This window comes from Dendrobates tinctorius, unplaced genomic scaffold, assembly GCF_039654945.1.
Source record: "Dendrobates tinctorius isolate UK_male_01 unplaced genomic scaffold, ASM3965494v1 ptg000129l, whole genome shotgun sequence".
In the NCBI taxonomy this organism is placed as follows: Eukaryota; Metazoa; Chordata; class Amphibia; order Anura; family Dendrobatidae; genus Dendrobates; species Dendrobates tinctorius.
The window spans coordinates 20,904,703-20,917,118 of NW_027361797.1; the positions used below are offsets into that span (position 1 = coordinate 20,904,703).

Genomic DNA, 12,416 nt, shown 5'->3' on the forward strand with positions numbered 1-12,416 from the left:
TGGCTGGTAACAGTTGCCCTGATTGTATGGACCAGCCATAATGTTAAGTGTGTAACAGTACAGACACAGAGGGCTAATGGATGCATAAAGCATGTGGGAACATGATGCGGGGAACCTGGTTATGGTAAAACTTTTGGCTGTGCTACACAGGGATAGATTAGGTTAATGTGTTGAGGTGGTAGGCCAGTCTGAATAAATGCATTTTCAGGGCACGTTTAAAATTGTGGGGATTGGGGACTAATCGTATTGACCTGGGAAGTGCATTCCAAAGAATTGGCGCAGCACATGTAAAGTCTTGGAGACGGGAGTGGGAGGTTCTGATTATTGAGGATGCTAACCTCAGGTCATCAGCAGAACGGAGGGTGCGGGTAGGGTGGTATACTGAAACAAGGGAGGAGATGTAGGGTGGTGCTGAGCCATGAAGAGCTTTGTGGGTGAGGGCAATAAGTTTGTACTGGATTCTGGAGTGGATGGGTAGCCAGTGTAATGACTGGCACAAGCTAGAGGCATCGGTGTAACGATTGGCGAGGAATATGATCCTGGCAGCTGCATTCAAGACAGATTGGAGGGGGGAGAGTTTGGTAAGAGGGAGACCGATTAGAAGGGAGTTACAATAGTCAAGACGAGAATGAATAAGAGAAACAGTAAGAGTTTTTGCGGAGTCAAAAGTAAGAAAAGGTCGAATTCTAGAAATGTTTTTGAGGTGCAGATAACAAGAGCGAGCCAGTGATCGTATGTGGGGGACAAAGGAAAGCTCGGAGTCAAGTATGACCCCAAGACAGCGGGCATGTTGCTGGGGAGTAATAGTGGAACCACACACGGAAATGGCAATGTCAGGTATAGGTACATTAGTAGCAGGAGGAAACACAAGGAGTTCAGTCTTTGACAGATTCAGTTTCAGATATAGTGAGGACATGATGTTAGACACAGCATTTAGACAATCGCCGGTGTTTTCTAGAAAGGCTGGCGTGATGTCAGGAGAAGAAGTGTATAATTGGGTGTCATCAGCATAGAGATGGTACTGGAAACCAAATCTACTGATTGTTTGACCAATAGGGGCAGTGTACAAAGAGAAGAGGAGGGGGCCTAGGACTGATCCTTGAGGAACCCCAACAGTAAGGGGAAGCTGAGAGGAGGAGGAACCGGCAAAAGATATAGTAAAGGAGCAGTCAGAGAGATAGGAGGAGAACCAGGAGAGAACGGTGTCCTTGAGGCCAATGGAATGGAGCATAGTGAGGAGGAGCTGATGATCCACAATGTCGAATGCTGCAGAGAGATCCAAGAGAATTAGCATGGAGTAGTGACCATACGTTCCCCCTTAAAGACACATGGGTTGTTATGTGTATTATGACATGCATTATTAGTGCCGTTGTTGTAGTTTGCCTAACAGTAAGGAGAGTTAGAGTTAATGATTGGGAGTAACCCAGACTGGGAGGGAATAAAGTGAATGAACAGAGGCAGTCTCCACTCAGGAAGTTAGATAGGGCCCAACCTGCAGCAGAAGCAGACCTATGGTCTGTTAAGTAAGCAGAGTTGCATGACATGGGGTGTCCAATGGAGTGGAGACCGAGCGAATTGATAGCGAGATCCAGGAAAGAGGCAAGAGGAAGTGACAGAAGGTGTGAGTGACTCTCCAGAAACGGTATCAGAGGGCAGGAATCCTAGTAAAGTAATATCGAGCTTGCGAGTCCAGAAAGTAACGGTATGGATCAGAGCAGGAAACGGTAGACAAAGAAAGTGCCCTGGGCAGTAGTTTCAAGGTGCCGGTCAGCACAGAAGCTAAGTAACACTCATAGTGATCAAGTAGCTCCCCTAAGGAAAAAAGGATACAAAACCGCGGTAATGACTCTCACTTACTGTAGTACAGTTGTTGGGGATAAGGGAAGTTTCTGAAGTGCCGTGCTGGGCTGTGGTGAAGACAGAAGACTAAGTAAGGAAGGATAGAGAAAAAAGTGTATGAAGATGTTCCACGTATCAAGAGCAATGTTCATGAAGTTATGCACACGCTAATTGTTGTATATTATTCCCACCAAGTTATTGTTCAGTAAAAGTCAGTTCATATTTGAGTGGTGACCTCCCTCATTGACCTTCAAAACATTTGGTCCTGGCCAGCCGAAGTCAGTGGCATCATGCGGCCTGAAAGAGTGTAGTGACCCTGTAGACGAAGTCCACACCCAACCAGGACCTCCATGTTCATGTAGGGTGCCAGGGTGCGGAAGACAAGTACCTCGTACATGGCTACTGCCCTGCACTATGTTACACAGCAGTGGGGAAGCTGACGATGGAGCAGAGGAGGGTGAATACTATATGTCTGTTATTTAACATTACAGAAATCATTTGGGGTACACTTTTATAAAAATCGAAAAACCCTTTAATATATTTCACTACTGCGATGTTTTATGTGAAAATGTTAAAGTGGATATACCAAGTATATGTTATCCCCCATAGACAGGATAGGGAATAGCTTATTGAATCCTGGGGGACACCCACCGCTCCTGAAATGGGGCGCACAGAGCATCGCCTGAATAGAGCTGAGGTCGAGCATGTGTACCACTGCTCCTTTCATTCTCTAGTTGACTGCTGGAAAAAGTTGAGGCACCTCCTCTCCACTCATTCACTATGGGGTTGCCAGTAATTACTGTCTGCAGTGCTTGGCTATCTTCCATAGACAATGAATGGAGATGACCCGCATATGCTCAACATTTGCTCCATTCAGAAGAGGCTTTTCTCAGGAACAAGGAAGGCCCAATGGTTTCCTTATATTGTGGAGTAAGACCTAAGCTATATTCACCAGAAGAATTGTCCGATTAGGCTGGGATCACACATGTGAGAAAAACGGCCGAGTCTCGCATGTTATACCCAGCACTGCCGCCGACACTCAGAAGTGGAGCGTTCAGCTCCATGTATTGCTATGCGGCCGCACGCTCCGATCCTAGTGCTGGCGGCAGTGCCGGTTATTAACATGCGAGACTTGGCCGAGTTTCTTGCATGTGTGATCCCGGCCTTAATCAGAGAATATGGGTCGCCCTCACACCCAGGGCAGTGGGGTACCCGGTACCGGGCCGGTGTCAGGGGGATGTGTCACAGCAGCAGTGACCCGATCCGTGGCCCTGGGCGCCCAATATCAATGGCGGTGGTGTTAATGGTGTTAAAGTTTATTTGAATAGTTCGTGACGCCACCAGTAGTGTTTGGCAAGGGAGATGGTAAGCCAACGCTGCATGCAGATCCACTTGGACTAATGGTGTGGTGCAGCAAAGATGGTATAGCTCCCCACAGGTGGAGCTGTAGTCCCAGGGCAGTGTAGGTGCAATGGATGAGGAGAGGCGCAGAAGGGTATAGATGCTGGTACCAGATGTAGCGGTGCTGAAGGTGTTAACGGCGAATGAATGGAGGACACCAGGGCTTGCAGTTTCAATGCTTTACTCACAATTCGTGGTATCCACTGGTGCCTGCCTCTGTGCCGTGTCCTCCAGGGTAGAGACTCAATCAACCTCCTGGGCAAGTCAGGGTTCTCCTCTCCAACACTCCGCCAACATGTGCCTTTCCTGAATGACTCCTCTATTGCGCCTTTTAGTGTGAAGAACTCCAGTACCGTAGTTCTCTGGAATTCCTCCTGTCAGATGTTCCTAGAACCTTACTTGTATGACAGACACCTGTAGCCTCTATCGGGGACTCCTCTCAGAGTCCTGGCTCGCTAATCGGTTGCTGTTGTGTCCCAAGTCTTGGATGGGAGTAGTGCATTTACAGCCAACTACTCCACCGGTGTCTTCTGCAGAACCATAAGTGTCCATACAACCTCGGGGACCGGGACCCGGCCTTGCGCAGAGAACCTATAGGCAGGGTTCCTCTCCCAACCCACAACTCCTCTCTGTTCTCCTACTCCTTCGTTCTGCGCTGTTCCTTCTCTCTCTTATGGAAGCTTAGGTTGCAGGTCTACGTCCTTCTCTTTCTCTTCTCTTTCCCGTGCCAGCTGGCTCAGATCACTGAGGCAGCTGCAGCACTCTTTCTAAACTGAACTCAAAACTGAACTCACAACTAACTTCAGAACTGAACTTCTCTGGGACTCAACGCAGACTGACCTACTATTCTCTACTTTCCCCCTCTTTTATACTAACTCCACCCACCTCCCAGCACATCTCGTGTTACGAAGCAGGGTTCCACGAGGGGTGCTCTGCTACCCCCAGCCTGAAGCTGCTAGGTGGACCTACTGAACTATCCTGTGTGTGGGATGCAGGTGTTGGAGTGTGGAAAGGAGTTCCCAACCTACCTAGGCGGTGGGGCACTACACCTTAGGGGAAGGTGCAGTACCTCTGTGGCGACTGAGCCTCAGGGGCGCCACACATATGCATCCAATTCCACGTCAGATGAGCGTATCCAAAATTGTCCAGTTTTAGTCCTGAAAAGAATATTTTTACATCCATATTGATTTCTGTATCTGTCTTTTTCATATCCGTACTGCTTTCGTATTGCATACTTGTGGTCACGTGATTGGCAGGCTCCAGGCACCGGAAAATCCTGACAGCACGCACTGTGTGCTATAAGGCTGTGTGCACACGCTGCGGATTGTAGTGCGGATTTGGCAGCGCGGATTTTGTAAAATCTGCAGGTCAAAAGACCTGTGGTTTACCTGCGGATTGCTCTGCGGTTTTTTATCTCCACAATGGAGGAGATGGCAAACCGCAGCGGAATCCGCAGAAAGAATTGACATGTCAATTCTTTCTGCGGTTTCAAAACCACAGGAAAACCGCGCTGAAAAATCCGCACCATCTGCATTGCGGTTTTTTATTCCCATAGGGAATAATGGTACTGTACACCGCAGCGAAAACTGCTGCGGACCCGCAGCGGCCAAATCCGCAGCATGTGCACACACCCTTAGGATTCACAAGGCTGCAGTCACATAGCGTGAGAGCAGACCTGAACCCCAAGCCTGGACAATCCTAGTGCCTCAGGAATTGTAACCGCCATGACAGAGAGCTTCTGTGGAAAAAAGTTAAGTAGCATTTATTAGAATTAATGAACTGTGCCAATGAATTCCTTCTGGGCCGGCCGCACCCAGCGAATGGTAATGATATATTAATTATTATTATTATATAATATCTCTGAGAACGTTGAAAGCTGCTTGTACCACTGGTAATAAAGTTGTTTAAAAAAATCAGAACCAAATTGAGGCTTGGAACGCGACAATGCCGGAAGTAAACAAGTAGGAGGAGTACGAAGTGTTGTGCGGCCGGGCTCACGTGGTGCGATGGCTGCTGTACCGGAGAACGCTCCGCAGCGTGAGTGCGGCCGGCACGGCGGAGGCTCCGGTGCTGGTTCCGGTCTCTATGGGTAACGTGTCGGGTTTCTCTTGCAGACTGTCCGGGCACTGGAAGTAGTGATGCGGGGAAGAGCTCTGCCTGTCAGGGATGTCCCAATCAATCCGTGTGCGCCTCCGGGGCAGCGGCAGGACCGGACCCAGGTACGAAATGGCGGCTGGTGACAGGTCACGTTTAGTATCACTACATCTCCAGCGTGTCCTGACTAAGCATTGCTGGGAGTTGTAGTATATGCAGCAGGTGAAGAGTAGGATGTGTCATCAGTGGTTATAGCTGCGTGTTACTGACGGAGCATGTACACAGGAGGAGACCTATGATACGGCTGATGGCACCTGGACCAGCGCTGCGCCATCACCAGGGGTTGTGCCAGTCACTCCCAGCAGCGCCTCCTGGTAGCTGGCCGCGGGCACGGCTGGGACTCCTGGTAGCTGGCCGCGGGCACGGCTGGGCCTCCTGGTAGCTGGCCGCGGGCACGTCTGAGCCTCCTGGTAGCTGGCCGCGGGCACGGCTGGGCCTCCGTCTGGTAGCTGGCCGCGGGCACGGCTGGGCCTCCGTCTGGTAGCTGGCCGCGGGCACGGCTGGGCCTCCGTCTGGTAGCTGGCCGCGGGCACGGCTGGGCCTCCGTCTGGTAGCTGGCCGCGGGCACGGCTGGGCCTCCGTCTGGTAGCTGGCCGCGGGCACGGCTGGGCCTCCGTCTGGTAGCTGGCCGCGGGCACGGCTGGGCCTCCGTCTGGTAGCTGGCCGCGGGCACGGCTGGGCCTCCGTCTGGTAGCTGGCCGCGGGCACGGCTGGGCCTCCGTCTGGTAGCTGGCCGCGGGCACGGCTGGGCCTCCGTCTGGTAGCTGGCCGCGGGCACGGCTGGGCCTCCGTCTGGTAGCTGGCCGCGGGCACGGCTGGGCCTCCGTCTGGTAGCTGGCCGCGGGCACGGCTGGGCCTCCGTCTGGTAGCTGGCCGCGGGCACGGCTGGGCCTCCGTCTGGTAGCTGGCCGCGGGCACGGCTGGGCCTCCGTCTGGTAGCTGGCCGCGGGCACGGCTGGGCCTCCGTCTGGTAGCTGGCCGCGGGCACGGCTGGGCCTCCGTCTGGTAGCTGGCCGCGGGCACGGCTGGGCCTCCGTCTGGTAGCTGGCCGCGGGCACGGCTGGGCCTCCGTCTGGTAGCTGGCCGCGGGCACGGCTGGGCCTCCGTCTGGTAGCTGGCCGCGGGCACGGCTGGGCCTCCGTCTGGTAGCTGGCCGCGGGCACGGCTGGGCCTCCGTCTGGTAGCTGGCCGCGGGCACGGCTGGGCCTGGCCACTTTCATTGAGGCTGATGGGATGACGGCACTTTTGGGGCAATTATGTTTTCTAACTTAAAAGAATGTACTCTGTGTTCCAAATTATTATGCAAAAAATATTTCCTCCTATTTTCTCTAAATTACCTATATGAATTGCAGTCTGTTATTTTCCAGTCATCTAATATTCTAGTATAATTGCGATGTTTTTGAACAAACTGCCTATGAAAACAGTATATTTTTAAAAATAACAAACACTCAAAATGCATGTTCCAAATTATGCACAGCAGTTTTCAACCTTTTTATTTTTATTTTGAACAAAAAAATGGTCAATTGTGAAATTATAAGCATTATCAGCTTATTACAAAATGAAATCAAACAGTTTTCAAGTCAAAACTTTATTCTAGGTGATGTTACATTTGCACATAGGACCCCTTGTTCGAAAGAAGCTTCTGAACTCTCTCGTCCATTGAATTTGTCAGTTTTTGGATGGTTTGTGCTTCAATTGTTTTGCATGTGGACAGAATACCCTCCCAGAGCTGTTGCTTAGATGTGAACTGCCTCCCGCCATCATAGACACTCCTTTTGATGATGCTCCAGAGGTTCTCAATGGGGTTGAGGTCAGGGGAAGATGGTGGCCACACCATAAGTTTGTCCTCTTTTATGCCCATAGCAGCCAGAGATGCAGATGTGTTATTTGCAGCATGAGACAGTGCATTATCATGCACGAAAATGATCTTGCTGCAGAAAGCTCGGTTCTTCCTCTTGAACCATGGCAGGAAGTGCTGTTTTAGAAACTCCACATAGATTATGGAGTTCATCTTTACCCCTTCAGGGATCCTAATGGGGCCGACAATCTCTCTCCCCATGATTCCAGCCCAAAACATTACTCCACCTCCTCCTTGTTGGCGCCTTAGCCGTGTTTTCATGGGGTGTCCATCAACCAGCCATCCTCCACTCCATCCATCTGGACCATCGAGCGTTGCACGGTACTCATCGGTGAACAAAACAGTTTGGAAGTCAGTCTTCGTGTATCGTTTGGCCCACTGGAGCCGTTTCTGCTTGTGTGCAGAGGTGGTCGACAGGATGGCTTACCCACAGCTGCAAACCTCTGAAGGACCCTGCATCTTGTTGTTCGGGGGACGTTGGAGGCACCAGCAGCTTCAAAAACTTGTCTGCTGCTATGACAAGGCATTTTTGCAGCTGCTCTTTTAACCTGACGCAATTGCCTGTTGGAAAGAGTCCTCAATTTTTCCTTATCAGCACGCACACGTGTGTGCTGGGAATCAGCTACATACCGTATTTTCCGCTTTGTAAGACGCACTTTTTTCCCCCCAAAATTGAGGGGAAAAAGGGGGTGCGTCTTACAAAGAGGATATACATTTGCGCTGCCACTGAGGTTACTTGCCGCGGCACTCTGTGCCCTGATGCTGCCGCTGCGCTGTCCGCCACCGCCGCGCTCCTGTCCCCCGGTGGTTTCTTCCGCCCCACCGCCGCAGCCGCGCTCTGTCCCGTTCAGCGTGGGGGGGTCTCTGTCGCTCCATGCCTGCTTTCTTCCTGGAAAATGGCCGCCGCGCATGCATCTCGGCACTGAAATCTCGGGAGATGAGATTTCAGCGCTGAAATCTCATCTCCAGAGATTTCAGTGCCGAGATGTCCGTCTGCGCATGCGCGGCGGCCATTTTCCAGGAAGAAAGCAGGCATGGAGCGACAGAGACCCCCCCACGCTGAACGGGACAGAGCGCGGCGGTGGGGCGGAAGAAACCACCGGGGGACAGGAGCGCGGCGGTTGCGGACAGCGTAGCGGCAGCATCAGGGCACAGAGTGCCGCGGCAAGTACCCTCAGAACGGGACAGAGCGCGGCGATGGCGGCAAACACCGGGGGGACAGAGCGCGGTGGTGGCGGTAAGAACCGGGGGAGAGCGCGGCGGTGGTGGCAAGCAGGCACCGGGGGACAGCGTGGCGGTGGTGGCAAGCACTGGGGGACAGAGTGCGGCGGTGGTGGCAAGCAGGCACCGGGGGACAGAGCGTGGCGGTGGTGGCAAGCATCAGGGGACAGAGGGCGGCGGCAGTAACAGACACCGGCAGCGGCACGCTGCACATCAAAACACCCCCTCATCCCAGCAGCAATGTTCCACTCCTGCCTCCTCCATCACCACCCCTGGAAAGCAATAAGACGCATGGATTATAAGATGCACCACCATTTTATTAAAAATAAAGTTTTTTTCCTATTTTTCTCCTCAAAATTTGGGGTGCGCCTTATAATCCGGAGCGTCTTATAAAGCGAAAAATACGGTACTTCTTGATTGTGCGATGATCACGATGAAGTGTCTTGGCAATGTTGGTTGTAGTCATGCCTTGACCTAAATACTCCACAATTTGTTGCTTCTCGGCAGCCGACACATCCTTTTTCTTTCCCATTTTGGCAAAACATGTAGGCTGCTTAATAATGTGGAACAGCCTTCTTAAGTAGTCTTGCCTTTATTTGGACACACCTGCCAAACTAATTTGCACAGGTATCTGCAATTGCTTTCAGTGATATAAAGAGCCCTGACACACATCACCATCAATGAGTTTAAATGACAAACAAAAAAATTCTAACCTTATCACTCCTAAACTCTTTTTGCAAAATGATTTGGAACACAGTTTATATTGGGCTAAAAGCCTTTAGTTTAGATCTGTTTTTTGGGTTACATGTATTTAAGGAAGCAGAATGAACAGCAGTTTTTTTTTAGTTTTATTTTTACGCTATCCCTCGTGTGGTACAAGTGATATGGTGACCTTATTCTTTGGGTCGGAGCGATTACAGCGATACCAGATTTATATGGGGTTTTTTATGTTTGGCAGCTGTCGCATACTATTTTTACATTTTTATTTTGCTTAACCCATCTATAGGACTTTAACGTTTTATACTCTGATCACTAGTATAAGGCGTTGCAATGCATTTTTACCTATCAGTGCTCCACTGACAGAACACCTTTTTGCCATGCTTGTAGCACGGTGTAACAGGCCACTGTAGCTGACTGAGCCGGAGGTCGTCATGTGACCTCAGGTTGCCATGAGTACCATCGGGCTCTCGCAATTACGTTGCAGGGGTACCAATTGCGTGGGATAGGGATCCTCACCTTTTCTCCTAAATGTTGCAATCAATATTAATAACGGCACTTAGCGGGTTAAAGAGTCATGGGTTGGGCAGGCTGGCTGTGACAGCCAACGCTCGGCTATCACTTAAGCTGCGGTCGGTCATGCGGACACTGCTCCTGTGCCCCGCACGATTGCCATGATGTAACTGTATGCCATGAGTCAGGAATTCACACATCCAGTGTCTTCAATAGCCAATGTGATGTTTACTGTTGTCCTTTGCCTTTCCATAGACCCTGACCCTACTTTATGTATTCTGTTTTAGCAATAGAAGAAATTAAAGAAAAAATGTCTTCAGTGAAACACAAGATTCTGGTTCTCTCAGGAAAAGGAGGTGTTGGGAAGAGCACATTTAGTGCACATTTGGCTCATGGCTTGGCTGAGGATGAAGGCAAACAGGTCAGCTCCGTAGAATATCTTATATATTGTATTGGGTGGAGACAATGATGTTTCCATCACTGACTGTACTTGGAGATCTCGACTATTTGAGGGCATTGAAAAATAAGTGTAGAAGGTGGCATCATTTTTCATTACACTGTGTTCCAAATTATTAAGCAAATGATATTTTTCTCTGATTTCCCTAAATAGTTGGTACAAATGACAGTCAGTCTAATAAAGGTCATCACCGGTTAGAGTATACATCAAATTTTATTGAAGAAACCTCCCAATGATAACAGTATAATCTCCAACATGAATAAAAACTCAAATTGCACTGTTCCAAATTATTAGGCACATTAGAATTTCTAAACATTTGATCTGTTTTAAAGAACTGAAAATGCTCATTTGTGGAATTTGCAGCATTAGGAGGTCACATTCACTGAAAAAAAAGCTATTTAACTCCAAAACATCCTAACAGGCCAAGTTACATGTTAACATAGGAACCCTTCTTTGATATCACCTTCACAATTCTTGCATCCATTGAAATTGTGAGTTTTTGGAGAGTTTCTGCTTCTATTTCTTTGCATGAAGTCAGAATAGCCTCCCAGAGTTGCTGTTTTGATGTGAACTGCCTCACACCCACATAGATTTATTGCTTGATGATACTCCAAAGGTTCTCCATATAGGGTTGAGGTCAGGGGAAGATGGTGGCTACACCATGAGTTTATCTCCTTTTGTGCCCATAGCAGTCAATGACTCAGAGGTATTCTTTGCAGCATGAGATGGTGCATTGTCATGCATGAAGATGATTTTGCTCCTGAAGGCACGTTTCTGCTTTTTATACCATGGAAGACAGCTGTCAGTCAGAAACTCTATATACTTTGCAGAGGTCATTTTCACACCTTCAGGAACCTTAAAGAGCCCTACCAGCTGTTTCCCCATGATTCCAGCCCAAAACATGACTCCTCCACCTCCTTGCTGACGTCGCAGCCTTGTTGGGACATAGTGGCCATCCACCAACCATCCACTACTCCATCCATCTGGACCATCCAGGGTTGCTCGACACTCATCAGTAAACAAGACTGTTTGAAAATTAGTCTTCATGTATGTCTGGGCCCACTGCAACCATATCTGCTTGTGAGCACTGTTTAGGGGTGGCCGAATAGTAGGTTTAGGCACCACAGCAAGCCTTTGAAGGACCTTACACCTTGAGGCTCGAGGGACTCCAGAGGCACCAGCAGCTTTAAATATCTGTTTGCTGGTTTGTAATGGCTTTTTAGCAGCTGCTCTCTTAATCTGATTAACTTGCCTGGGAGAAACCTTCCTCATTCTGCCTTTATCAGCACAAACATGTCTGTGCTCAGAATCAACCACAAATCTCTTAGCAGTACGATGATCACGTTTAAGTTTTTGGGAAATATCTAATGTTTTCATCTCTTGACCAAGGCATTGCACTATTTGATGCTTTTCAGCAGCAGAGAGATCCTTTTTCTTTCCTAAATTCCTTGAAACCTGTGCCCTGCTTAATGTGGAACATCATTCTTAAGTAGTTTTCCTTTAATTGAGCTCATCTTGTAAACTAATTATCACAGGCATTTGAGATTGATTTCAGTGATCCGAAGAGCCCTGATACACAATACCATCTATGAGTTGATTTGAAAAACAAAAAATTACATCTTTAGGACACTTAAATCCAATTTGCATAATAATTTGGAACACAGTGTATTTAGTGGTGAGTTTATGTATATTTTAGGCTCTTGTGCAGATTAATGATCCCAGGATCTACCGTACATTCTTGGTGCAATTGTTCTTGTTCTATTGATCTCCATCATGTGAGTGGAAAAGGTCCAAGTGACATCAGAAAGATCATCTCCTGCGTCTGTCATCTCTTTAGCTTCCACAAGCGTAAAGGAAGATGCAGGAACTTTTCTTCATGCAATCTATAGTTTCTAATATCGTTTTCTGAGAGCTTTTTCTAAGCAAACATACCCTATGATCAGTGTCAGACTGGGGTAGATATCTGATATATAAAGCTCAATGTGTGTGTGTTTGTATCAGGGCTGTGGAGTCGGTAAGCCAAACCTGCAACTCCGACTCCTCAATTTCTCTTACACCGACTCCACGACTCCGACTCCGACTCCCACACATATTGCTTATATTTAAGTGAAAAATTTATTGTAGTACAATGTGAACCTCAGACATTTAATCATTTTTATGATCCCATAATCAAGATATTTAGATAGAACAGAATATATATTGGTGTACTACCCGGTTTTCATTCTTTTTGGTACAGATACGATATGGATAGACAGA

General features: G+C 48.8%; 1 protein-coding gene across 4 annotated transcripts in view; it reads left to right on the plus strand.

Annotated features, from left to right (window-relative positions):
- The first annotated feature begins 5,121 nt into the window (after positions 1 to 5,121).
- Positions 5,122 to 12,416, plus strand: part of NUBP1 (NUBP iron-sulfur cluster assembly factor 1, cytosolic) — a 52,858-nt gene continuing 45,563 nt past the window's right edge. For 3 of the 4 annotated variants that reach the window (XM_073542839.1, XM_073542840.1, XM_073542841.1), the window contains exons 1-3: positions 5,122 to 5,277; positions 5,355 to 5,459; positions 9,991 to 10,124. In XM_073542839.1, coding sequence (XP_073398940.1) covers positions 5,247 to 5,277; positions 5,355 to 5,459; positions 9,991 to 10,124 — 270 coding nt within the window. In that variant the 5' untranslated portion in view covers positions 5,122 to 5,246. The remainder of the gene's footprint in view (positions 5,278 to 5,354; positions 5,460 to 9,990; positions 10,125 to 12,416) is intronic. The other variant, XM_073542842.1, reaches the window with a different exon arrangement.